The sequence below is a fragment of the Geotrypetes seraphini genome, chromosome 15, assembly GCF_902459505.1.
Source record: "Geotrypetes seraphini chromosome 15, aGeoSer1.1, whole genome shotgun sequence".
Lineage (NCBI taxonomy): Eukaryota > Metazoa > Chordata > Amphibia > Gymnophiona > Dermophiidae > Geotrypetes > Geotrypetes seraphini.
In genome coordinates, this window is record NC_047098.1 from 40,271,618 (window position 1) to 40,296,406 (window position 24,789).

Consider the following 24,789-nt stretch of genomic DNA (forward strand, 5'->3'; position numbering starts at 1 on the left):
TCATTTCCTGCTCCCCCTGTGCTTACGCTCTACTTGCCTGAAAGAAAAGCGCTGCACCGTGCTGTTACTGGCCTTGGTGTCTTCTCTACACTGCGGTCAACCCTAGCGGAAACAGGAAGTTGTGAGAGGGTGGGCCGCAGTGGAGAGAAGATAGTGAGGCCAGTGGCAGCACAGCGCAGCGCTTTTCAGGAGGGGGAAAAATAGATGGCGGCAGGGGGGTTTGGAGGTCAGGGGACGCATGCGGCAAGCCACCACTCGCGTCTGAAGATTTTAAAAAGGCGCTTGGCATTGGGGCGCTTGCAGCAAGCTGCTGCTCATGCCTGAAGATTTTAAAACCTCCCCTGGATCGGTCTGCCCTGCTCCTTACCTTAGTATATTTTTAAGTTGAAAGACGCGGTGGCGTCAGCTCCTTACAGGAGCAGGGCAGACCGAAGAACAGCATGGCAGACAGCCGCCGCGTCTGACATCCGCCTCGGGGGAGGAGAGTGTTTCACGCACATGCGCACTCCTATCTGAGGTGTCCTACAGCGCAAGGAAAACGGAACACACGATGGGAGTGCGCATGCGCAGCTTAGCCTTTTATTATATTAGATGATACAGAGGTATATACCACATGTATATGAATATGTTGTAACAGATCAGTGCAGTGAGCAGAATAGATGTGTGTGTTGTCATCGTAAGTGCTTGGGAGTTTGTTCTAGACTTTGGGTCCTTGGAATTCAAAGGTGGTTTCGAAGAGAGCTTTTCGGGAGGGGAGTGGTAGCTTTCAGCGTTGAGTTGTCCTCGAGTCATTAAAGTGAATCTAGCTGTTTTCTCTCCATATATGACTTTATGGACCATACATGCAATTTTAAACTGAACCTTGCTTTTAACTGGTAGCCAGTGCAATTCCTTAAGCAGTGGACTTGCCCTCGCAAATTTGGTTTTGCAAGGATGAGTCTTGCTGCTGTGTTTTGGAGTACCTGCAGTTTCTTAAGGTCTTTCTCTGCGATGCGGCAGTAGAGGGAGTTACAGTAGTCCAAGTAGGGGAGGAGGACTGCTTGGGCCACTGTCCTGAAGTTTTTCAGGCTTAGGGCTGATCTGATTGTTCTCAGCTGTCTTAATCGAAAGAAGACCATCTTGACCAGCCAGTTGACTTGGTCTCTCATGGTCAATTCTGAGTTGAGTATTACCCCAAGTATCCTTGATATTCTGCTTATAGGTATCTGCTCGCCTGTGATTTTGCGTGGAGGTGGTGTGTTTTGGTTGCCAAACCAGAGCACCTTTTTTTTCTGTTTGTTCAATTTGAGGAAGCACTGGTGAGACCATGAGTTTAAGTCTTCTATTAGTGTAGATTCAATAGAATCTCTTGTCTTTAGATCTTGACTTAAACTCAACAAAATTCAGAAGGGCAAAAATCCTGGCTGTTTACCTTGCTTTTATTCTAAAAGATTTCTATTTGACTCAGACCTTTTTGATTCTAGCTCAAGATGTGTTCAGTTCACGGTAACACAGTAAATGATGCTTGACAAATACTTGTATTTCCAAGTCTCCCCAACAAGGTTGCCAGTGCAATGCCCACTCTTCATTCTTAAACAACTGATTGTCAAGTCCTCCTCCCTGCTAACCATATAGGCAACCAAACCTGACAGTTATCAACTTACCAATCAAAATTATTCTATGTACCAATCATGCTGCTGTAACCCAGCTCAAACTCTGCTTTTGAAGAGTTGGCAGGATATGACCACATATAATAAAATGTCTTCCCCTCCCCCTTGAGCTGCACAGTACCCTCGTGTGCAGTATGAAGTGATCCACAATAGCAGTTGCTGAAAAAGGACACAAATCTGTCCAGCATTGGCCTTGTTTCCCCCCTGCTGAAGTCTTTTACAGGACAGACTGCAGAAATCTGTCTGTGGCCTCAATTCCCACTACTTTAACAGCCATTCAGGTAGAGTATATGTATGGTCCTGTCCCTGAAGAGGTCACGGTCTACATTTGTACTTTGATAGCCATCATTGGAGCTTGGTTGCTAGAGTTGTCAACTTATTCCCAAGTATACACACCCTCTTATATATAATTTCTTGTTTGAGCCCGCCAGGATAGGGAAACAATAAAGTACCTGAATGTAAACCACTTAGGATATAAGTGGTATATTATAATTAATTAATTTTAAAAAATAAATACTGGCCATTCCTCTCCTTATGCACCCAAGTATCTGCCTGGCTTTGACTGTCACCTTTTCTACCTATTTATTTAATAAAGATCACTGTTTTCTCATGTTACAAAGCATAAAATTATACTGCTTTGTCACCCTCTTATTACCCTTCCCCCTCTCTCCGTTCCTCACCTCTGCATGATATATATTTTAGGAAAGCTCTGATACGAACGAGGTCAGACACACCATACAAATTTGGTCCCACATTGGAGTTCCTTGCTTAATTTTTCTATTATATGCTTTGATTTTAGAATGTTTGCCAATATATAAAGTTTTAATTAAACTATAAATCAAACCTACCCCCCTCCCTTTTCCAGTGAGACTGTCACTGGCATGTTTTTATGTTTCACGTATAGACTGATATTTAACATTTGCTTACCCTTTGAAAGCTAATCAAAAGCGTATCAATCGTATTTTAGCACACCTGAACCTACCACACTGGCATTTCATCAGCCCTTATTAATGTATGGAATTGGTTACTGCAAATTCTCACATTTAATCGAACAGCCATATGGTTTATAGGTGTTAGTGTAGAGGGCTACCTACTATCTCTACAGTATAAAGGAAGAGAAAAGAAAACCTAAGAACCAGCAGATCTCAGTTTTCTCTTCCTGCCCCGATGGTGGCACCTGCTGGTGAAAGTAAACTTATTCTCCATGTAGATCTAGGAAAAGATGTTTTCAGATTTTGCAATAGCCCATTTTCTAAAGGCTGCCTCTTATTTAGATATTTTAGCTCAATTTGAGAACTGCCCACCAACCATTCACTCTTTCCATCACCCTGATATACAGTAGTTGCACTCATGCAAAGTGCTTACATTTTTTTTATTTTCACCCTAGATTTCTAAAATAATTTTGGAACACTGAACAAAAAAGCAGGTTAAGCTTGGCTCCCACCCCTGTAACCTACAAAAAGGAAAAGATTAATCTTTCAAAAGAATACTGTATTCCCTTGCTGCTCTGAAACAGCCTTAGTATTTGGAATTATATCACATTGATGTCTTCTATCCCACAAATACCTTTCAGTTCTAAGCGGTTTACAAGAAATTAGCTGGGCATTCCCAGGGAGATTACAAGGTTGACAGCTATAGTATGCGTCTGGATCTGGGAATTGTCGATCATTTGACAAATTTCTTGAATAGTATAGTTTTCAGTTCTTTCCTGAATGATTTGTAGTTGGGCTGCGTGGTCAGCAGATTTGAGGTGGTGGTGAAACCTAATTTCAGCATCTTACCTCTCCTGTTTGCTATAAAATGAACACTGAACTCTCTGAATTCTGTTAACATTAAAAACACTGATGATCAAAAGAAAATCAAACTGCAGAAGCAGCCATGGCCAAACTTGAGTATTTTCATACTAGGAGAGAGAGGTATGATTTAAAACTTTATGTATGTATAAATATACAATGTTGGCTAGAAGGGCCTATTTATCTAGCTTCCTAATTTAGGAGCCCAGGTGCTAAGAAATTGGCTTTATATGTTTTAACATGGACTTTCCTGTACACTAAGGCCCAAATTCTCCAAACGGTGTCCCGCAGTTAGGTGGCGGTAGGTGTCCAACTGCCATCTTAACAAACTAGGGACTTTTTTAATGCAGTCACTGTTTCTTCTGTACCTGTCTTGTGCCTATGGACACCTAAGGCTAGCATCAGCGTGACTTGTGCCAGAAGTGGCCTTAGGTGTCCCTATGCGCCTCCATAGGTGCAAGACCGGCATCTTATATGCAGGACTTTAAAATTCTGGCCTTTATTTAAGGCACCTATGTTACAAAAAAAAAAAAAAAAAAAAAGACAAGACAAGACATGATTCTGGACACGGCAGGTGCCATTTCCAGCACAGCCCTAAAATAGTACATTTTTACTGTCCAATGTTGCAGATCCTATGATTTTTCAATTAGCATATGAGACCTGCAAAAATAACACGGGGCAGTAAGTACTCTCACATTAAATCAACATGACCAATTAGCGTGTTCTGTGACTACCTGAACTGGATAATACTATCCCACCAAAAAAAGAGCTAGCATGCAATTAGCTTTTTATCCTACATTAATAACCCCCTCTTTTTTTTTTATTTTTTTTACAAAGTTGTAGTGCAGCTTTTAGCGCCAGCCTTGGCAGTAACAGCTCCATCACTCATAGGAATTCCATGAGCATCAGAGCTGTTACATCCGCAGCTAGCACTAAAATATACACTATGATTTTGTAAGGGGAGGGGTGTGTGTTAAGTGTATTAGTATTTAATGCAGTTAAATTAAAAGGGGACCTTTAGTGCTTGGTTCCAATTCCATCTCCTTTCACCTCAGTATGACACATTTGGCATTTGACTGGCTCTGCAATGAAGCATAACTGGTAGCTAGGCAGAAGTGTGACTAAAATCACCAGAAACAAACAAAAAAAAAGAGGTATTAATGAATTCCTTTAGCGCAAGCAATTTTAATAACAGTCCAAACACCATATTTTCATGTGAAAAAATAAAAAGCTACAGAAATTCAAACTAACTTAAGACAGCTTAAAACTTGCCTGTCAACCTAGACAGCCATTGCAGGTTGCACCAGAATGCTACAGAATTCCAAAATAACAGGTTGCAGCTCAAGCTGGGCTTTAGATTTGCTGTTTTTAGTTTGTTTCCAAGGCTTCATGTGATAAGAAAATAGGTTTATCCTCTACTTTATCTACTGGCCTGTGGCCTTTCAAATTTTGCTATCTCCCTTTAAATGCTTAAAGGGTCCTCTACAACCCAAACTGGCTTGGCCTGTTGCAGAGGCCCAGGAATGATATTTTAATAATTGGGGAACTTTAGACTCATTAATAGAGAGCTGTTAATGGATGAGGAGGGAGGGAACAGAACATAGGGAAAAAGTAAATACAAGCCTTCTGGTCTAGCTGAGATGTAAGGCTCATGGCACTAAGAACCACAGGAAAGTAGCAATTTAAACAAAAATCCTAAATTTGACATTTGCTACTGTTTGAATTTCTGCCCTGTTCTCACCATCCTAGACCCTACAACTAATGCTTGGATAATAGCAACTTCTGTTACGGCCTTATTTCATGTTTCTGCTGCAATTGTCTTCTTCCTTCAAATAACAGGATACTTGCTGCTATGGCTGAATTTAAGCTGTCAACACCTTGTACAACAGGAATCAAAAGTCTTGTCCCGCCACTACTTTCAGCTAGCTGAAGGGACTCCATGCTCAAGCCATGTGTTTCTCCTCCTATGACAATAGCAACTGGAGGTTGTGCCCAGTTTTCATAATAAGTCTGCAGCGACAGTTCTGGAAATGAAACTTTATGTGACCACTCAGTTTCTGCAGCATCGCTCTCTTCCTCTTCATCACTGGAAGAATCAGACAGGAACTGCATTTTACCCTTTTTCTCTAGATGACTAGAGACCCAGCCATAGTCACTGGCTTTTGATGATACATGTTCTGCTGTTTGTGGCACATACAAGCTGCAGTTATCAGCCACACAGACCCTAGTGCTAGTCGAGAGGTAATTTGGAATAACTTCCCAACCAAGATTGCTGATGACTGGTATGCGGAAGTGAGCTCCCATCCCAGCACGGAGCACTTTTGGCTCCCATGCATCAACACAACCTAGGAATGAGAGAAAAAAAAGTATATCATCCACACTTATTTATAAATCCTACTCACATTTGTACTTGTATTGTCCTCCAGCACTGAAGCCCAAGTGCAGAACAGCTGTCACCTGCCTATATCCCAGTGGAAACATTGCTGGCTCACTAATGAAACTACAGAGAAAAGGGGGGGGGGGGGAGGAGGATGAGACAGTGTGTGTAAAACAAGCGACATTGGCCTACCCTTGGTAAGCAGGACTTTATTGCAGCCTGTCCCAGCTGCTGATCTCAGAATAGTTCCTAGGTTGCCAGGGTCACGGATATTGTCACAGATGAGCGACAATGGCAGAGAGTTTTTCTGTTGAACTACTGGGTAATTTATCTTAGTGTGGTCAGGTCTGGAAAAGATTCCTGTGGAAACAAGTAAGTTAAGGCTAAGACATTTAGATAAACTTGAAGAAAAAAAAAAAAAGACTGCATTAATGTATGTATTTTTTCCCAATTCTCTTTCTACAAAGTAATATCTCCCACTAGCAAAATAATTTACACTATCTTTGCAACAAGCTCCTAACACTAAGGGCTCCTGTTTTTAACACTCGCACAAGATTAGCGCACACTAGCTGAAAAACTTCCGCCTGCTTAAAAGGAGGCGGTAGCAGCTAGCGTGCGCTATTCCGCGCGTTAAGGCCCTAACGCACCTTTGTAAAAGGAGCCCTAAGCTAAAACCTGAAAAACAGTTAAATACTTTTGCTTTCAGTGGCAAATGGGCTTTACCTTACCTATTATTCCTTGAGGTGTTACAAGATCAGACCAGAGTTGTATGTCTTCAAATTTCACTTTGATAAGATTCACTCCCTTTAGCTTTGCTGTTGGTAGCTCATTCAGCCGATCCACAGTATTGAAGAACAAAGTTTGCAACATGGCTCCTGATTCCAGGGCATCACATATCAACCGCCTACCTTCCAGCAGGATCTTTCCATGCTGATCCCGAAACTTTCGTGACTTTGCAATTGTAACCACTTTGCTTTAAAAAAAAAAAATAGTGACCATAAGTACATTTTTGAAAAATGCATTAATTGTATTAATTCCAGATTTCAGTTTCATATTTTAAAACCATCAGTGACACGGGCTCATTTTAAAGCACTTAGACACATAAAGTACCATAGGTTTCTATTCATAGATGCAAAATCTAAAATACAAACAATTCATCTAGCCAAACTGGAGTTGCTGCTTAAAGAGCCATGAACTAAAAAAAACACTTTGATATGTAAAACATGCAGAACAATCCAGACATTGGCATTTTTCAGATTTTAAAGTGAGCACCGAGGATGTGAGTGGGGGTTGCAGCCACATTACTCAGTAACTGCGGCACATCCTGTTTGACGTTTAGATTTTGCCCGATTTCATCTACTCACTGTATATTTAATGTGACCATATGTCCCATTTTTCCCACGCACAGCTTTGGGATGTCAAAATGTCCCGTGTATGGGGACAATGGGACAGGTGATCAAGGAGCCTGGGCTCTCTTCCTGCTTCCCCGCCTACCACTGCTGCAACTGCAGGAAGGGCCAGGTGCCGGCCCACAAGCCTTCTCCCCGCTGTCAATTCTGACGTTGGAGAGGAAGTTCCAGGACACCCAGGCAGCAATTGGCTTGCCTGGACCTTCTCTCCGACGTCAGAATTGGTGTCAGCGGAAGACTTGTGGGCCGGCGCCTGAACCTTCCTTTCTTACAGTTTTGGCGGCTGGGAAGCGGACCGGGGGGGGGAAGAGGTGTTGTAAGCAGAAGAATCGGCAGTAGGCCAGGCATCCACGCTGGAGGCAGGCTGGCTGGCTTTGGGGGTGGGACAAAGGATGGAAGGCAGTGAGGGGGGGGACACAGGAAGGAGAGAGAGAGGCAGAGAAAGGGGGGAGGGGGTTGTAAGCAGAAGAAAGACAAGAGAGAGAAAGGCCTGGGCCAAAGGGGACAGACAGGAGGCAGATGCTGGACTATGGGAGGTGCAGACAGAGTGGGAGAGACCCTGAGGAAGAACAGAGAGATGGAAAATCATAACAGAGGAGAGGGAGACCCAAAATAAAGGTGGTGGTAGGTACAAAGAAGAACTGACACTGGATCTAGGGAGGGTAACAAAGGGAAAAGAGGGAAAACCTGGACTCAAAGGGGATGGGGCTGGATTGTGAAACAAATGTTGGATAAGAAAAATTGGATGCAGTCAGAACTGGAAGTGCAACCAGAGACTCATGAAATCACCAGACAACAAAGGTAGGAAAAATGATTTTATTTTCAATTAAGTGATCAATATGTGTCATTTTTGAGAATTTATATCTGCTGTCTCTATTTTGCACTATATTTGTCTATTTTTAGTTACTGAGGTGACATTGCATATTATAAAGTTATCTGCCTTGACATCTTTGAAAAAAAACAGAATATAAATGATAATTAACACTTTTTCTGAATACAGTGTGTTTTGTGGGGGTTTTTTAATGGTTACCATTATGAATTAATAATGAAAAATGACTAGAATAAATTGGGGGCGGGACTAAAAATTAATAGCTGTCCCGTTTTGATGAAAAAATTAATGGTCACGTTATGTATACTGCAACGTTACTTATTTGAAAGTAACCAGATTTAGAGGTGAGGATTTATGAATACTAATGCTGGACTAACTAGCATCACTATTTGAAAGTAACTAATGTTTTAACCCAGCTACCTAAGCATACGTCTTCTTTTTATGCCCTCTTTACTACCATCCCATCCCGACTGTGGGCCTCCTAAATTATAAACTCCTCAGGGTAGGATCCTATAGCCTCACGTGCTGTTTTATTCCGCCAACCTCTATTCAGCCCTCCAAAGAAAAATGTATAAAGCTTTTCTTATGTAAATAGCCCCCAAAGTTTTCTTCTGTTTTGATTCGTTTGTTACGTTTTTTCATCTATCTCTAATATCTTCTACCAATTTAAGTACAACACAGTGCAGTGCTCATTTCATATTAAGGAGGTTTTTTGCCAATGAAGTGAAGGCCTAACCACCGTTATTCCACCATTGTGGTGGTGGGAGGGCCCTTGTCTGAGGCTTTTTCCTCCGTTTGTAGTTTGCTATCTGGCCTGCATTGTGCTGTTCACGAATACATCAATTGACATAGTGCATTTTGTTTGGTGAAAGTGTTTTTGTTAATAAAGCTTTTCTTACGCCAGCCTCCGATCTCCGGGCACAGCTTTATCATAGCGCAAACCCTGTGGAAGAAGGCCGGCCTGCTCTTCCCCAACAGCCGAGGTCCTGGGACTATAGACGCGCCACTTGGTGCCGCTGGGCTCCGGCTGCTTGACCACCTCCTCCTCAGGGAGTAGCACCTGGACAGGGCGTCTCCGCAGAGCCCTCACAGACCGCTTTACAGTCACAGTCACGACTCGGGTTCCTCTTCCGAAGAACCCAGCTGCAGGAAAACACAACCACGGCGCCGCCATGTTCTTTCGGCAACGAGCTCTGACGTCAGGAGCCGATCCCATGCGGTCGCGGACAATGACGTCAGTCGACGAGACTAGCTACCATGTTGTGTGTGGCACCCTAGAAAACGTGACATACAATCGCCGTTAGTTAATGAAGGTCACGCGAGACTAGCAGCTTGACCTTAGAGCCCGTCGCTCATTGGCTGCTGGCGGCAGGCTTCTGATTGACTACTTTTGTGTTCCCTCCCTTTCTTAATCCTGTTGCGCCAGGATTTTGTGGCTGCTGCTGGGTTTCAGGTAAGTTTGTGGCAGAACAGAAATGTTATTCTCCCCTTCCTATTTTTATGTTTTAGTGCTTGCTGTTCGATTACTTTGGTACTAACTGAAGGGGGCTCTATAGCACTGGAGAAGGAGGCAGAGCTGAAGAATATACAGTAAATCTCAACCTGCAATCAACTCGCGAGTATGGGATAATTACATATCATTAGGACTGGTATGTTCTTCTTCCAAAAAGAAAATTATCGAGGTGAAGTACCTAATCTTCTTTTGACTGAAAACCAATTTTGCAGCAGCGTTTTTGCTTTGGATTCTTGCCCAGAAATAGCTAAGAAAAAAAAAAACCAACACAAAACCAACGCAACAAATTTTTAAATTGAATCAAGTTGGGCAGACTGGATGGACCATTCGGGTCTTTATCTGCCGTCATCTACTATGTTACTATTATAGAGTTTAGTTGACATATAAGGAATTGCAGTTGTCGAGCTGGGATACAATTTATTTATTTTTGTTTATTTATTTATTTAATTTGAGTTCTATCCCCGTCCTCCCAGTAGCTCAGAATGGGTTACAAGTGAACATTCACAGTGGAATACATTTGGACAGTAGAAAGACTATACAGCAACTTAAGTATAGGTTAAGAATGGAGAAGTGGGTGCAGGAGGAAGGGGGAATTTTAGGGAGCGATGCACTGGTCTCTCTCCAGTACCACCCTGTGCATGGGCACTGTTTGCCCATGAGGTCCTGCTGACCTTGCTGTATTTTGCTGCTGAGACTCCACTGGCTGACTCATTGTGTAATGTTGAAAGGTCACTTGGTCAGCCACAAAACTTAGAGACTTGAAGAAGGTGACAGGTATATTTTATTCAGCATATGCGGATTCCTGAGCCCCCAAGCTGGCAGCTTCAGAAGTCCCAAAACCAGGAAGTTACAATGATATTTATACATTTTTCTGGCTAAACAACTGAATGCTAGAAAAAACTTCTCATGTGTTACTTTTCTTAACAATCATTGGTCCTAAGCAGGTCCCTGCAGTCTCTCTGTTACATGTCCAGGAGGGCGGAATACAATACTGTGTATGCTGAGATAACCATAAGAAGCTAAAACACTCAAGTTGCAACACCCAGTGCAGGCAGGCTAGAGCATGAGATAAGTTAGGTCTGCAATTAAACATAATTCTGCATTTATTAAGGAGAAAACTTAGTTCAAGACTCCGGAAAACCAGTCTCAGACTCCTTCAGTGTCTCCCCATGCAAGTTCTCATCATACACAGTGAGTCACACCAGTTGCTGAACACTTTTAGCATATATTTAGGCCAGTGTATTGCAAACTGTGTGCCTCCTGAGATTTCTGGTGTGCCGCGGTACACTGGGGAAGAGGAGAGGTGCCGGCACTGGATGGCTGTCTACAGGACGTGCCTCTCGCAAAGAGAAGAGGTACCGGCAGCAGGAGATTGCTTACAGGATGTGCCTCTCGCAAAGAGAGGTACATCCTGTAAGCAATCTCCCACCGCCGGCACCTCATCTCTCTGCCGGCCCTTCTCTCCAGCGGGGGTCTTTCTGCGTGGCCCTTCTCTCCAGCGCAGTCTTTCTGCCAGTCTTCTCACCAGCGCTGGTCTTTCTGCGCAAGGCCCATTTGAAGGGCCTTTGCGTATGCACTGACAGCAGTGTGCATGACATCATCACACCGATGCCAACGCACTTCCAGGTGTCTCGAGCCAGGGACACTAGGTTTAGTGTTCCCCGGCTCAAAAAAGTTAGCGACACACTGATTTGGACAATGCAGCGAGTGTAATTTACTCCTTACGGTTTCCTGCATATTCTGGTGAATGTTTTCAGCTTGGCTTTGTGTTCCCACATCCATATCAAAACAAGATAAGTGAGACTACTTTTGAAATAGCGTATCCCCATTTATTAATTTTGTAATCCTTGCAAGGATCACAAAACTAGCAAAATGTAAGAAAGATGTAGGAAAATGTTGGCTCTCTAGGACTCAAAGATTCAGATATTCTTTGACTGGGTAACGGGGAAGCTGGATATTGGGGAGTCCCTGGACATCGTGTACCTGGACTTTAGCAAAGCATTCGATAGCGTACCACACCGCAGGTTACTGAGCAAGATGAGTTCTATAGGATTAGGTAACACATTGACGAAATGGGTTGGGAGCTGGCTTGGAGGTAGGCTCCAAAGGGTGGTGGTGAACGGCACCCCCTCCGAAATGACGGAGGTGATTAGTGGAGTACCACAGGGCTCAGTCTTGGCCCAATCCTATTCAACATCTTTATAAGAGACTTGGCAGAAGGGCTTTCTAGGTAAAATAACATTATTCGCCGATGACGCCAAACTGAGTAATGTAGTGGGCAAATGCACAACAGACGAAGATTCAGTGCCCGACAACATGATGCACGACCTACTCCTACTGGAGCGATGGTCTAGGACATGGCAACTCAACTTCAATGCCAAAAAATGCAAAGTTATGCACCTGGGCAGCCAGAATCCATGCAAGTCTTATACCCTTAATGGCGAGATCCTAGCAAAAACGGTAGCAGAACGAGACTTGGGGGTAATCGTCAGTGAGGACATGAAGTCTGCCAATCAAGTGGAGCAGGCTTCGTCCAAGGCAAGACAAATCATGGGCTGCATACGAAGGGGTTTCGTCAGTCGTAAGGCGGAAGTCATTATGCCATTGTATAGATCCATGGTGAGGCCCCACCTGGAATACTGTGTGCAATTCTGGAGGCCGCATTATCGCAAGGATGTGCTGAGACTGGAGTCGGTGCAAAGAATGGCCACCCGGATGGTCTCGGAACTCAAGGATCTACCATACGAAAAACGGCTTGACAAATTACAGCTATACTCGCTCGAGGAGCGCAGAGAGAGGGGGGACATGATCGAGACGTTCAAGTATCTTACGGGCCGAATCGAGGCGGAGGAAGATATCTTCTTTTTTAAGGGTCCCACGACAACAAGAGGGCATCCGTTGAAAATCAGGGGCGGGAAACTACGAGGTGACACCAGGAAATTCTTTTTCACTGAAAGAGTGGTTGATCGCTGGAATAGTCTTCCACTACAGGTGATTGAGGCCAGCAGCGTGCCTGATTTTAAGGCCAAATGGGATCGGCACATGGGATCTATTCACAGGGCAAAGGTAGGGGAGGGACATTAAGGTGGGCAGACTAGATGGGCCGTGGGCCCTTATCTGCCGTCTATTTCTATGTTTCTATATGATATTACTCCCCTGTGGAACCATTTTTCAGAAATAAGATGGTTTCTCACCTGATGTATTACATTGATGCTGATGCCCTAATATTATCTCTCTATTTATATCTGCCAGGGGATTCCTCGTGGTGCCTCTTGAAACCATGGCCACCAGAAGAGCCCTTCATTTTGTCTGTAAAGTTGGGGACCGAACTCAGACTGCCAAGTACTTCAGGGATGTGCTGGGAATGAAAGTAAGGTGATTCTTGCATGTGGGCTTTTTAATACCATGAAGGAAACAAGCAATTACTGTCAGTTCATGAATGCCTTCCAGCGTACAAGTAGGAGAAGGGGCATGCATTAATTGATTGCTTAGCACATAAGAATACATATATAACATCAAACAAAGAAACTATAAATTATCTTAATTAAATGTCTTTTATTATTATATCATATCAATGTATATCATTCTTAATAAATATCAATATTATAAAAAAATAAATATACAATATCACAAATCATTCACACAACACATATTCCAAGACCCTCCCCATATATAAATGTCAGTGCAAAAAGTTCACGTGCATCACCCGTCCAAGTAGGTTATAAAATGAACAGCAACTGTCCTTTTCTTCAAATGAATTGCGATCATGCAGGTTGCATACATCCAAATGTATCATATGATCCTTATAACTCTTCCGTCTCAAGTTAAAGGTGCAGAGAATATTTAGGCAATTCTGCCTTCTGCGCCCGTTAAACCTCTTAGCAGTTGTGATAAAATATCTGAATTGATTTAAAATGAACTTGTCTTTCTGCTTTATAGCACATTCTGAACTGGACCTGGTACTGGGAACTATGAGACCTTAGTTTTTGGATTGCATTCTCGGTCTTGTGGTCCTATGGAAAATAGGACTGGCAAGCATCTTCTACAATGATTATTTTTTTCTTTTGCACTGAGTAACATGATATGAACTGTTTTATAAATATATGCCCTAGTTTCTTTCCTGCATCTTTTCACAGATTCTGCGACATGAAGAGTTTCAGGAGGGCTGCAAAGCAAGTTGTAATGGGTAAGATAAGGGAAGAACAGTCTTGTTACTTTCTGGCGTGAGAGCCTTCTATGTCCTGACAGGCTGCGCTTAGCACAAAGACCAACTTTAGCCGTCTTATGTAACCCTCACCATGTGACCTTGAGCACATCACTGACTCTACCAATGAATAATTTGTAATTGACTGGGGACAATTTGTGTTAAGTATGAAATTAAGGAAATTCTAGCATTTTCTTTAAACCAAACTGGCTGATTGTTTTTTGAGTATGATTTATTTAAAAAATTCTTACTTGCTACACCTACAATTCTGAGCGAGTTACAAATAAACACTCATAATTTAAATAAAAAAACATTAGACAAAAAAAATCATAAAACAAAAAATCACATACATTAAGTTATCAAAAAATCTAAAGTGAAGTGTACAAATGCTTTGGGTGTACACAGCAAGATAGGAGCCATCTGCTGAGGAGATGCATTCCCTCCTTGTCAGCTGGCTGATTCTTACACAGTGATGGGCAGGGAGCCTGGATCAATTTTCAGAGTGGGGATACCATAGATCAGTGGTATTCAACCCAGTCCTCAGGGACCACCTGACCAGTCGGGTTTTCAAAGTCTCTGTCATCCATATTCATTGTGAATATCCTGAAAACCCGACTGGCCAGGTGGTTCCTGAGGACTGGGTTGAATACCACTGCTATAGACTGTATCCTATATAATAGAAACCTGAGTGGTACAGGACTCCTAGCTCCAGTACGTTTTATGATGGGACATGTATGTACTGTAGACTCTTGATGAATGTGTCAGTATTCTACCTTGTATCCCTCCTGCAGCCCTTACGATGGGAAGTGGAGTAAGACAATGGTGGGATATGGGCCCGAGGACCATCATTTTGTAGTAGAATTAACCTACAATTATGGAGTTGGAGACTATCGTCTGGGCAATGATTTCTTGGTAGGTAATGCTGGATAGCTGGTTGGTTTTTGATGCAATACTTATGAAGGAAAATGGAAAACAGATGTGTGGGAGCTGCATCCTGTTCTGATGCCTTTAGTACTAGATTCAGGTATGGATAAGGATGCGGGGCAAAAATACAGGAAGCACAATGATGAGTTTCTGAAGAAAGCTGCATGTGAAGAAATCAGACGTGCATGATGGCTCCCTAAGCTAGTTGTAAGCGAGCAGCCCTGAAGCATTAGAAAAAGTACCCGTCCAGCTTGATGGAATTTGTATCTGCTGAGTGAATGTATCATTTATTGTCCTATACTGATGCATTCGTAGTTTAGTGCCCAGATATCACTTCTTGCTAATAGCTTGCTCTTTTTCCATGGCACTACCAGGGTTTTGTGCTCCAGTCCAGCCAGGCTGTTTGCAATGCCAGGGAACAAGGTTGGCCACTCACTGAAGTTAAAAGCGGAGTGTTTGAGACCATGGCCCCTGGAGGATATAAGTTCTATTTGGAAAACAAGAAGCAGCCAGAAACAGGTGAGGCTGAGCTTCTGGGAAATCCATCATGTGGTGGAACTGCACATTGGTGAAGGAAGCTTGTGCTAAACAACATCCCTCCTAGGATTTCCTCTGACTAACCCAGGTTATTCCACAGCTACAAAAAGACATCGAGAAGACTGCTTCATCCAGAGGAGTCCAAAGCTCTGCATACACAACGCTGCAAACTGGAATAGCAGGGAGTGCTGCGGGGCTATATGATAGGGTCCTAGTGTCGGAATAGCAGAAGTGTTGTAGGGCAGGAACGAGGCACATTGGTAGCTTTGCAAAAATAAATGTTCTTAAAGCCATTTTAGGCTAAGTGATTTTCACACAGAAATTGGGTATTTGGAAATTGCCCAACATATACTCATGTAAATGTCACTGTGTCCTGGGGAGGCATTCATGTAAAAAATACCTACACAAATTGCAGGTACCACCGATTTATCTGCATACTTTTTCCCAAGTCAGTTGAGAGATACATTTTTCCTTTTGAAATTGACATGAGGTCTCCTGGTAAAAAGTACTTTCCGACTTTGCACAAATGTGCTTTCTTTGAAAATTGGTGCCCGTGAACCTTATTTTCAAGAGCTAGTGTTTCTGTAGTGGACAGTTGTTTGAGTCTTCTCTCATTAATTCCTCCTGTCTGCCCACATTCCCTCATTGTAATTTTTCAGATCCAGTGCAAAAAGTGACACTAGGTGTGTCAGACTTGGAGAAAGCCCTAAATTATTGGTCAATCCTAATTGGAATGAAAATTTATGATAAGGACAAAGAGAAGCAAAGAGCGGTCCTGGGCTTTGCAGATGATCAGGTTAGTCATTTGATGTGGAAATATTTTCTTATAGGCGTTTGAGATGAGAAAATCCAAAGCAGCTTTGATTCAGGTGAAGGGTGGCAAGTCATGATGTGAGTTTTCCCACCCTGCTCGTATCCAAGTTACTGAGAAATCATTTCAGTGGGAGAGAAGTTATCGTAGCATCTTCAGGGTTAGAAAAGGAACCTGGAGGTTACAACCCAACTTCTGAATCCCATACAGCTTAAGTATCAGTTGAAGGTGTTTTATTAGGGAATACTCTAACAGGACAGCGGAGGTTGCTTTCTGATATTCAAAACTTTAAGAAACTATTGAAGGCCACTTTGTTTGTGGTCTCTTGATTGACTTGGGATCTTGATTGAAGATGTTTCAGATATGTTTGTTTACTTATTTGTATGTTGGTTACATGATGATTGCATTTGTATTTTTGTAAACCACATAGGTCTAGGTGAGGTTAGAAATTTTTTAAATAAATAAATCCCCTGCATATCTAATTAACTTACTAGTCATACACACACAAGGAGTGACACCAGCTGCACATACTATAGCTGGATGTTTATCCTCTCTTATGCTAGCTAAGATAATATTCAAGCATCTTTCTGACCTCACATGTAACTTTCTTTTAAATTAGCCCCATTATTTTTTTACTCCTGTTATTCTGCCATACTTAGCTAGCTATTAAAATATTTTATTGCATATTGTGTTGACATTGTAATGTAGTATATTATGAAAAAGATGAATTAGAGAAATACTTTTCTCTTAATTTTAAACTTTTTTTCTTATTTTCCTATTTTCTTATTCTTTTCTCTTATACTAAAACAATTTAATTGCTGGGGATACAAAAACCTCAAGCGCTCGCGGCTGTCTGATTATAAGAACTTGTCGGTATCAGAACTGCCTCTTGCGAGCTATCATAGGTTTCTTCAATCCCCCCTATACTGACAACACTTTAACTGTACTTAAGATAGTACAACAATTTAAAGAAACTAAAGTATTAGTCAATATCTCAAAATCGTAATCTTAGATTGCCAACTAGCCACTTTTACAACAATTTAAAGAAATGAGAAGCAGGCTGGATGCTGGACCACCGTTCCCCCGGCAGATGGATGGATGGACCGGGAGGGGGGGTTAAAACAAAAGGTGGTGCGGCAGCAGCGGGCGGGTTTAGAAAGGTGGTGCAGCGGCGGACGGGTTTTACAATGGTACGGGGGGAAGGGAAACAAAATTTGTACCTTCGCTTCATAAGATGCACTGAAATTTCCACCCACTTTTGGGTGGAAAAAAAGTGTGTCTTATGGAGCAAAAAATAAGGTATTTCTCTAATTCATCATTTTTCATAAGGGAAGTTTGTCATTGACATTAATTCTGTAGGTATAGTGTTATGTAGTATATTATGCCATATTGTATTGTTCTTTGAATAACTATTGAATTTCTATTGCTTATGTTTGACTTAATCTTGCTATACACCGCCTTGAGTGAATTCCTTCAAAAAGTTGGTAAATAAATGCTGATTAATAAATAAATAAACATACGTCTCCTGAACTATTGGGATTTAACTCAAAGTGAGTTACTTTCAGGCACAGCAGTTATTTCCCTGTCCACAGAGGGTTTACCTGTCTGTTTGCAATTGAGGGTTCAGTGACCCTCTTCTGTGGATAGGAAGCCCTTATAGAATAATGTTGCCCATTTGTGACAGACGTGGGACTGGGGCTGCATATATACATCTTTCCATTTTTAATCAGAGCTATGCCTGTCTGTACTGTGACAGTGTAAGCTAGAGCTGCTGGACATCGGAGAAGCTGTTGATCATGGGACAGCATTTGGACGGATTGCCTTCTCCTGTCCAAGAGAAGAGGTATGCTTTCTTTTACTTTGTCTCAGCTTGCTTGCTGCATTTATGGCGCCTCTCCTCCGAAGAGAGAAAATAATCATACCGTGGGACTAGCATACCCTGAACCTAGAAAGCGTATTAACTTATGCCACAGAACAGCATGGTATCCAACATCCCTCTCTACAAAATTACAAGTTGTTCCACATGCTCTCATATATTTCAAATCTGGCAAAATCTTGCAAAAAACTCTGAGTAAGATGGTGGACATAATGGCTCTGGGGGATCCTTGATAAAGCAAATTGTTGCAAAACATGTCGGATCATGTAACCCAGTAGCATACTAAGCTAAGTATACAATTTATTTGAATATGTTTAAATAGAATAATCTCAAGGAAACTTCTAAAAAGATTATGGTGGATTAAAAAGTTTTTTAAAAAGTTTACCTAAATAACTGCAATAAAAGAATGTGGGCCAATGAGGAATAAAAACACCGGTATCCCTACCTCTATTGAACATTACTAAGGGTGGAGGAGGTGTACCTGAGGCCACATTTTGCCAGATTTGAAATATATGAGAGCATGTGGAACAAACTTGTAATTTTGTAGAGAGGGATGTTGGATATTGTGGAGGTTGGGTGAAGTATTGGAGACTTGTGTTGTATAACTCCCAACCATTAATGAAACTGAGTTAAATAGTGCCATCTTTAGTGTGAATGCACAGAACTGCATGGATCATTATGTAATAATGGAATGCTTGGGGGGTTTTTGTATTAAAGAAAAATCTGAATTATTTTGTGGCATCCTACATGTGAAGGGAATTGAAGATTTTCTGAAAAACATAGGCAAGATGGACTTTAGCATTTTGATTTTGATATTCAGAATGATTTATGGGAATAATTTTAGCATTAATGGTATAAATTGGGCCAGCTGCAACATCATTTTTGATTGAACATCTTGATGGTAAAAGTTCTGTAGGAAGAACAAGTGGGGGTTGGGAGGTGTTCCTGGGTCAGGATTTTAAAGTGACTGACTGTCAGGTTTAAGTTGTATCTCTTTAAATAGTACTGCTAAATAAGTTATCTGTCTAAGCCAGGATAGGATCTGTTTCACACTGTTTATTTAGTAGCCCAACAGTTGGCACAGTTGAAAACAGATAAAGTATTGGTTTCTCTTTGTGCAGAGAGTGCCCCGCTGAGAAAAAGAAATGTTGCAGTGATGATTCTGTGTTGGCAAAGGCATAAAGGAGCAAATTTATAACTGGGCATCGCAATTTAGGGCCCACTTACGCAGGCCGTGAGCCTGTTCTGTAAGAACACTTGTGCATGCGAGCATTCTTATAGAAGATTAGCATACGTTGGCATCAACGCACCCCCATTGAAGTGCCCCCACTTACACCAGTATTCTCTAAGTTACGGACTAGATTGGGTAAATAGCGCCAAAAAAAAGAGTGCCTAGAGCTTTTCTATAAACTGTACTCGGAGCTGGGCGCTGTTTATAGATTAGCGTTGAGTGTCAGCAGCCTTAAGCGCCAGGATTCACGCCGACTGAAACCTGGTGTAAATTCTCACAAGTTAGGCGTGGATCCCCAGATTATCCCAGGACAAGCAGGCATGATATTCTCACATGTGGGTGACGTCATCTACGGAGCCCCGATGCGGAAGCATTTTCAAGCAAACTTGATTGAAGATTTAAGTTTGCTCTGCTGCTCCACGCATGCGTGCCTTCCTGCTCCACTAGGGGGCGCATCCCCTCGTGGTCTCCAGTTCAAAATTTTCCGCTGAGCCTAGAAGTCGTGTTTTTCAGGCTCTGCCCCAACTGCCTTCTAGCACCGCAATTTTTTCTTGTTTTTTTCTCGATTAAGTCGCTGTGCGCGAATTCTTTACTTTCAACTTGATTCCTGCTTCGTTTTTGACGACCCGGAGGCTTCCGGGTCCCCGTGGCCGCGTGGCTACTCGAGCCGCGGCTACTTTCGATTCTATGTCCTGGCCTTTGACCGGCTTTAAAAAGTGCACCCGGTGTGAGCGGCTTCTTTCCATCACAGACCCGCATCGCCGGTGCATACTCTGCCTGGGGGCGGCTCATCCAACCGACTCCTGCCCCCAGTGCGCTACTTTCCAGAACCGGGCCCTCCATCGAAGAAAAGCCCGCATGGCGGACCTTTTCGCCCCGGACCAACCCTCTACCTCGGCCTCGAGGTCGGCCCCGGCCTTGACCTCGGCCCCGAATACCTCGGCATCGACCCGAATCCGAAGCCCTCGGGAAAGCAGAAAGCCTCGGCCCCGGGTAAGTCCCCTCTTCCTTCTTCAGGTTCCGTAACATCGAAGAAGCCAGCCTCGGGGACACCGTCGATGCATGGCGGAAGCCCCATGCTTACAGCCCCGGCTAAGCCCTCCAAGCCTTCGGGCCGTGCCTCCACCACACGGAAATACTCTGATACGAGGTTGCCCCCGATGGAGTGCACCGAGGCAGTGGACATGCCTTCGATGCTATCCGTGCCCGTCTTCCAGGACCTACTCCGAGCGATGATCTCGTCGGAGCTGTCCGCTGCAATGGGCCAGTTACAATCGGCCTCGACCTCGACCCCGCAGGTGCCAGACCAGCCTGAGCCTCGCATCGAGCAACCTCGGGGAAAAGTGCGCAAGCTTCGCCGCATCCCATCCTCCTCGGACTCCTCGCCGAGGCGCCCGAGACGCTCTCCCTCCGCAGACCGCCGCGGGGCAAAACGTCGTGCTAAAACGACAGAAACCTCGAACCGCCGTACCTCCAAGAAGGCCCGAGGTTCACCAACTCTATGAGGCCGTTCTCCTACACCTCGTACGGGACCACTAAGGGTGGTTGAGTTATCACTCTCCAACCCGTGCATCCTTCGAACTCCCCCTCGGATCGGGACCCCGAACCGAGGTTGCAGGTATTCTCCAAGGGAGTCCGGGTCGAGGTCACCGATTCGACATCGATTGGTACCCCGAACCCCGGCATCGTCTCCGAGGGGCTCCTCGAGACGCCGAAGATTGACGACCCCGGAACACTCTCACAGTGCTTCCCCGGTCTCGGAGCGTGGATCGGAGCAGGAACCTCGATACTCGAGGGAAGCCTCCCCATCCTTCTCCACCCGACGGAGGTCTCGTTCACCGACCCCGCACGGGGCCCCGGGAACATCCCGCCCATCCTTCACTCGCTTTGTCCAGGACATGGGCCACGCTTTGGACTTAGACCTCCAGTCCGACTCCAGATACTCTAAGGAGTACCTAGCGGAGCTGGATATGCCATCACTGCCCAGAGAGTCCCTTCGCTTACCACCTAACCCGGTACTCCAACAGACCTTCTTCAGGAACCTGGAGACCCCCTACATGGTCACAGCCGTACCCTCCAAAATGGAGGCCAAGTACCGCACAGTACCCTACCCGGGATTCGAACAACCACAGCTCTCCCACCAGTCGCTGCTAGTAGAATCCTCCTTGAAAAAGGCCATCCCGGGTCTCAGCTGCGGTCCCCCCCAGGCCGAGAAGGCCGAACCCTGGACAAGTTCGGCAGGAGACTATATCAAAATGCAATGATGGCCTCTAGGGTGCAAAGCTACACTTTCACCTTCACATCCAACCTCAAACACCTCATTGGACTATTGAGAGCCTTTGAAACTGACCTACCGGCCTCCCGGCAAGGAGCGTTTGGCCTGCTTTTAGAGTCCCTCTCCAACCTGTGCCTCCATCTATTCCACGCGGCCTACAATGGCTTCGAACTCTCCTCCAGAGAGGCAGCCTTTGCTATCGCCATGCGCCGACTAGCTTGGCTGCGCCTGGTCGACATGGACCCCAACTTGCAGGACCGGTTGGCTAACCTCCCCTGCGTGGGAAAAGAACTGTTCGATGACACTATCGAGGCGGCTACAAAACGCCTCTCCGAACACGAACGCTCATTCGCCTCCCTCGTCCGGCAAAAGCCTAAACCGACCGCGTCCAGGCCGTTCAGGGCCCCTCCGCACCGATATCCACAAAAATCCACTCCTGCCTTCTCGCGGCCTCCACCCAGGCGCCCGCAGGCCCACCATCGGGCTCTACCCAAGTCCCAACCGCCTGCGACTACCAAACCATCCCCGTCCTTTTGACGGATACGCGGAAGGGGGCGGGCCCCCTCCGCCATAGTCCCAGGCCTCTTTCCCATCGGGGGTCGCCTCAAAGTCTTTTACCCTCGCTGGGAACAAGTCACGTCGGACGCATGGGTCCTTGGCGTGATCTCATCAGGATACTCTCTCAACTTTCGGGCCATTCCTCCAGACAACCCTCCAAGGAATTGCCCTCCCAACCGGACGCAGCTACCCCTGCTCCTCTCCGAAGCTCGAGACCTGCTTCGCCTGAGAGCAGTGGAGGAGGTTCCCCCCGATCAACGGGGGAAAGGCTTCTACTCCCGTTACTTCCTGGTACCGAAAAAAACGGGAGACCTACGCCCAATACTAGACTTGAGACGCCTCAACAAATTTCTGGTACGGGAAAAATTTCGGATGCTTTCCCTAACGACCCTCTACCCCCTGATCGACGAGGGCGACTGGCTCTGCTCCCTCGATCTGAAGGAGGCTTACACACATGTCCCGGTGCACCCCGCCCACCGCAAGTTCTTGCGTTTTCAGGTAGGGGACTGGCACCTACAATACCGTGTCCTCCCCTTCGGCCTAGCATCGTCACCTCGAGTCTTCACCAAGTGCCTCGTGGTGGTCGCTGCTACCTTACGCTCCCAGGGCCTTCAGGTATTCCCCTACCTGGACGACTGGCTGATCAAAGCCCCATCCAGGGAAGGGGTTATCTCAGCGACCCAACAGACTATTATCTACCTACAGAGTCTGGGGTTCGAAATAAACTTCCCAAAATCCCAACTACGCCCCTCGCAGTCCCTACAGTTCATCGGGGCCACGCTGGACACGGTTCGCCTCCGTTCCTTCCTCCCCCCTCCGCGCCTAGAGGCGTTAGTAAGTCTGAGTCGAAGGATCTCCCTGCTGACCTCGGTATCAGCTCGACAGATGATGACTCTCCTGGGCCACATGGCCTCCACCGTCCATGTCACACCCTTCGCCCGCCTCCATCTGAGAATCCCTCAATGGACCCTGGCCGCTCAATGGCGTCAAGACCGGGACCCGATCGACCGTCCCGTGACAGTGACTCCTTCATTGCAACGATCGCTCCGCTGGTGGGCCGACTCTTCAAATCTTTCCAAAGGTTTGCTCTTCCTCGCCCCACCCCACAGCAAGGTACTCACCACGGACTCGTCGGAGTACGCTTGGGGAGCCCATCTGGACGGCCTATGCACTCAAGGGATGTGGTCAGCAGAGGACCGTCGCTGCCACATCAACGTGCTAGAGCTTCGGGCCATCTATCTCGCAGCTGTAGCTTTTCAACATCTGCTCCACGACTGGGTGGTTCTCATCCGAACCGACAACCAGGTAGCGATGTACTACGTAAACAAATAGGGGGGGGACAGGGTCTTGGTCCCTTTGTCGGGAAGCCCTGCGCCTCTGGAAATGGGCAATCTCCAACAACACCTTCCTTCGAGCTGTGTACATACAAGGAGAATAAAACTGTCTGGCGGACAGACTCAGCCGCCTCCTCCAGCCACACGAGTGGTCACTACACACTCAGACCCTACGACGGGTGTTCGAACAGTGGGGGACGCCTCAAATAGATCTGTTCGCATCCCCCCACAACCACAAGCTGCCTCTCTTCTGCTCCCGGATGTACTCCCCGGACCGGCTCGAGGCTGACGCCTTCCTCCTCGACTGGGAGGGAAGGTTTCTGTACGCGTTTCCGCCGTTTCCCCTGATCCTGCGGACGCTGGTCCACCTAAAAACGGTGCAAGCCACCCTGATCCTGATTGCTCCTCGCTGGCCATGCCAGTCTTGGTTTTCCCTTCTGCTCCAACTCAGCGTCAGAGATCCACTACCTCTGCCTCGGTTTCCCTCTCTACTATCACAGGGTCAGGGTTCGCTGTTACATCCCAATCTTCAATCTCTTCATCTGAATGCTTGGTTTCTTTCCCCCTGACTTCTCTCCCTGTGTCCCAGTCAGTCAAGGAGATACTGGAGGCCTCTAGAAAGACCTCGACGAGAACCTGCTACTCCCAAAAGTGGACCAGATTCTCAGCCTGGTGCTCCTCTCACAGCCAGGACCCGGTGTCGGTCCCCATCCCTCTGGTCCTGGACTATTTACTTCAATTATCTCATTCTGGCCTAAAGACCAACTCCATTCGAGTACACCTCAGTGCGATCGCGGCCTTTCATCAGCCCCTGGAAGGGAAAGCCCTCTCGCTCCATTCCTTAGTCTCTCGCTTCATGAAGGGTCTTCTGAATGTCCACCCTCCTCTCAAACCTCCTCCGGTGGTTTGGGACCTTAACGTGGTTCTGGCTCAACTAATGAAACCTCCATTTGAGCCCCTAGACAAATGCCATCCAAAATTCCTCACTTGGAAGGTGATTTTCCTGCTCGCGCTCACTTCCGCCCGGCGGGTTAGTGAACTACAAGCTCTGGTAGCGGACCCACCCTTCACTGTATTCCATCATGACAAGGTGGTACTCCGCACTCACCCAAAGTTCCTGCCTAAAGTAGTGTCTGATTTTCATCTCAATCAGTCCATTGTCTTACCTGTGTTTTTTCCCAAGCCCCACTCTCACCCCGGAGAGGTGGCGCTCCACACTCTTGACTGCAAGAGAGCGTTGGCCTTTTACCTCCAACGCACTCAACCACACCGGAAAGTCCCACAATTGTTTTTGTCTTTCGACCCAAACCGGTTAGGTCACCCAGTTTCCAAGCGCACCTTGTCCAACTGGTTGGCTGATTGCATCTCCTTTTGCTATGCTCAGGCTGGTCTCGCGCTGCATGGTCGAGTAACGGGACACAAGGTCCGAGCGATGGCAGCCTCCGTAGCATTCCTCAGGTCCACACCTA

At 45.4% G+C, this 24,789-nt stretch overlaps 2 protein-coding genes across 3 annotated transcripts in view; one reads left to right on the top strand and one right to left on the bottom strand.

Moving 5' to 3' along the window:
- Nucleotides 1-4,597: 4,597 nt before the first annotated feature.
- MRM3 (mitochondrial rRNA methyltransferase 3) lies at nucleotides 4,598-9,347 on the bottom strand. Its single transcript, XM_033921904.1, has 4 exons — nucleotides 8,957-9,347; nucleotides 6,548-6,792; nucleotides 6,012-6,179; nucleotides 4,598-5,787 (listed from the first exon to the last, which is right to left on the bottom strand). Exons 1-4 carry the CDS (start codon nucleotides 9,271-9,273, stop codon nucleotides 5,228-5,230), a joined length of 1,290 nt encoding a protein of 429 aa, XP_033777795.1. The 5' UTR covers nucleotides 9,274-9,347; the 3' UTR covers nucleotides 4,598-5,227.
- A 7-nt stretch (nucleotides 9,348-9,354) lies between these two features.
- Nucleotides 9,355-24,789, top strand: part of GLOD4 (glyoxalase domain containing 4) — a 36,933-nt gene continuing 21,498 nt past the window's right edge. Inside the window, exons 1-7 of one of the 2 annotated variants that reach the window (XM_033921905.1) lie at nucleotides 9,356-9,510; nucleotides 12,823-12,940; nucleotides 13,707-13,756; nucleotides 14,566-14,686; nucleotides 15,073-15,217; nucleotides 15,895-16,031; nucleotides 17,803-17,889. In XM_033921905.1, coding sequence (XP_033777796.1) covers nucleotides 12,851-12,940; nucleotides 13,707-13,756; nucleotides 14,566-14,686; nucleotides 15,073-15,217; nucleotides 15,895-16,031; nucleotides 17,803-17,889 — 630 coding nt within the window. In that variant the 5' untranslated portion in view covers nucleotides 9,356-9,510; nucleotides 12,823-12,850. Of the gene's footprint in view, nucleotides 9,511-12,822; nucleotides 12,941-13,706; nucleotides 13,757-14,565; nucleotides 14,687-15,072; nucleotides 15,218-15,894; nucleotides 16,032-17,802; nucleotides 17,890-24,789 lie in introns of both variants that reach the window. The other variant, XM_033921906.1, reaches the window with a different exon arrangement.